Here is a 2,345-nt window from a genome sequence, read left to right on the forward strand (position 1 = left end):
TTCACATTATTGTGCAACCAATCGCCAGAACTTTTTATCTTACAAAACAGAAACTCTATGCCTCTTAAATAACTTCCCATTTCCCCTTCCCCAGCCCCTGGCAACCACCATTCTATTTTGTTTCTATGATTTTTTTTTTTTTTTTAATTCAGGGTCTCGCTATGTTGCTCAGGTTGGAATGCAGTGGTGCAATCATAGTGTACTCCAGCCTCGAACTCCTGGGCTCAAATGCGCTGTCTCACCCTCCCAAACAGCTGGGATTACAGGGGTGCACCACAGCTTTGTTTCTATGATTTTGAATATTCTAAGTACCTAAGATAAGTAGAATCATACAGTCTTGTGACAGGTTTATTTCATATTAGCATAATATCCTCAAGGATCATCCATGTTAAAGCATGTGTCAGAATTTCCTTCCTTTTAAAGACTGAATAGTATTCCATTGTATGTATATATCACATTTTGTATATTCATTCATTTGTCCAAGGAGGCTTCCATTGCTTCCATCTTTTGGCTGTTGTGAATAATGCTGCTATGAATGTGAAATATCTCTTTGAGACTATGCTTTCAATTGTTTTGGATATATATCCAGCAGTGGAATTTCTAGGTTGTATGGTAATTCTATTTTTATATTTTTGAGGAACTACTATACCATAATACTATAATAAAACAATACCATAGTAGTATTATTTCTTTTTTAAATGATTGGTAGCATTCACCAGTGAAACCTGGACTTTTCTTTTTCTTTTTTTTTTTTTTGAGACAGAGTCTCATTGTGTTGCCCTGGCTAGAGTGAGTGCCGTGGCGTCAGCCTAGCTCACAGCAACCTCAAACTCCTGGGCTCAAGCGATCCTCCTGCCTCAGCCTCCCGAGTAGCTGGGACTACAGGCATGTGTCACCATGCCCGGCTAATTTTTTGCCCGGCTAATTTTTTCCATATATTTTTAGTTGTCCGATTAATTTCTTTCTAGTTTTAGTAGAGACGGGGTCTCGCTCTTGCTCAGGCTGGTCTCGAACTCCTGAGCTCAAACAATCCACCCGCCTCGGCCTCCCAGAGTGCTAGGATTACAGGCGTGAGCCACCACGCCCAGCCTTTTTTTTTTTTTTATTAGCTGCTTATTCAATAAGTTTATTGTCTTTATGTTGAAAATCCTCATAAAAAATTGCTGTTTGGTTTAGCTTTCAGCAGCCCGCTCCTGAGCTCTGAGGAAGCTTGTCTTCTTTTGAGCTACCCGATCTTTCTTCTGGGCAAGGGACATTTTGGGACGGTTCCATCTCTTCTTCTTAACTTCTTTCTTGGGCTTCTTCTCATACACTGGATTATCTCGTATAGCAGCATGGGCTTTCTTATACATCTCCTCCATGTCTGGAGTAACGTTGTTCTTTATGTATTGAGAGAACTGTTTCTTGTAAGCATCTTCATCTTCTTCCATTAGATAATGCATATAATCTGCAACATTCTGACCCATGATGTGCTTCTGGTGTACTTCAGCATTAAATTCTTTGCTTTCAGAATCATAACCAGGCAATCGTTTTGTACTGTGAGGAATAGACAAGCCTCCATCCACAGCTCCCTTCAGGGCCCCAAAAACTTTATTGCCAGTGGTAGTTCTGGCAAGGCCTGCATCCAAACAACACGTAAAAGCACCAGGCTGGCCGTCAATGCTTTCCACATCGTATTCATCTCCTGTCACTTCCACGTGGCCTTCATAGATCTTGTCCATGCCAAACCTATTGAGAAGCCTGCGGGCCAGCAGCAGGCCAAAATATGCTGCAGCATAATTTGTCAGGCCAACTTTCACACCGTATTTTGGTTGTACATGTGCATAAGCTGCGCAGACTATCATATCCCCTTCTATACGGGCATAAGCAACCTGACAAATAATATCTCTGTTAGTTACACGAACTATCATTCTGTATTTGGGCGTGTTATACTTATTTTTATCCTGTATCACCAAGCGTTTCCGAGCATAGTAATCAGTTTTACCCTCTCGTCGTCTTCTGAATTTCACTTGGTATCTCTTAAAGTAGGCCTTATTCTTGACAGCTTTGACAAACCCCATCCTGCCGAATAGAGACCCACTTTTGCGGCTCCACACGGACTTGCAGGCCCAGCAACGCCCCTGGACTTTTCTTTGTGGATAGTTTTATTTTAGTATTAATTCAAACTTTTTTACTTGTTGTATATGTATATTGAGATTTTCCATTCCTTCTTGCGTCAGGTTTGATAGTTTGTATCTTTCCAGGAATGTGTCCATTTCATCTATCTAATTAATTGACATATGAATATTCGTAATATTCCCTTACAATTTTTATTTCTGTGAGGTCAATAGTAATGACTCCTCTTC

The 2,345-nt window shown here is 40.6% G+C and overlaps 1 protein-coding gene across 1 annotated transcript; it reads right to left on the reverse strand.

The window, feature by feature from the left end:
* Nucleotides 1–1,105: 1,105 nt before the first annotated feature.
* On the reverse strand, nucleotides 1,106–2,069 carry LOC105809083 (60S ribosomal protein L5-like). Its single transcript, XM_012642841.1, has one exon. It carries the CDS (start codon nucleotides 2,058–2,060, stop codon nucleotides 1,173–1,175), a length of 888 nt encoding a protein of 295 aa, XP_012498295.1. The 5' UTR covers nucleotides 2,061–2,069; the 3' UTR covers nucleotides 1,106–1,172.
* Between the last annotated feature and the right edge of the window lie 276 nt (nucleotides 2,070–2,345).

This window comes from Propithecus coquereli, unplaced genomic scaffold (assembly GCF_000956105.1).
Source record: "Propithecus coquereli isolate 6110/MARCELLA unplaced genomic scaffold, Pcoq_1.0 Scaffold189, whole genome shotgun sequence".
Taxonomy (NCBI): domain Eukaryota; kingdom Metazoa; phylum Chordata; class Mammalia; order Primates; family Indriidae; genus Propithecus; species Propithecus coquereli.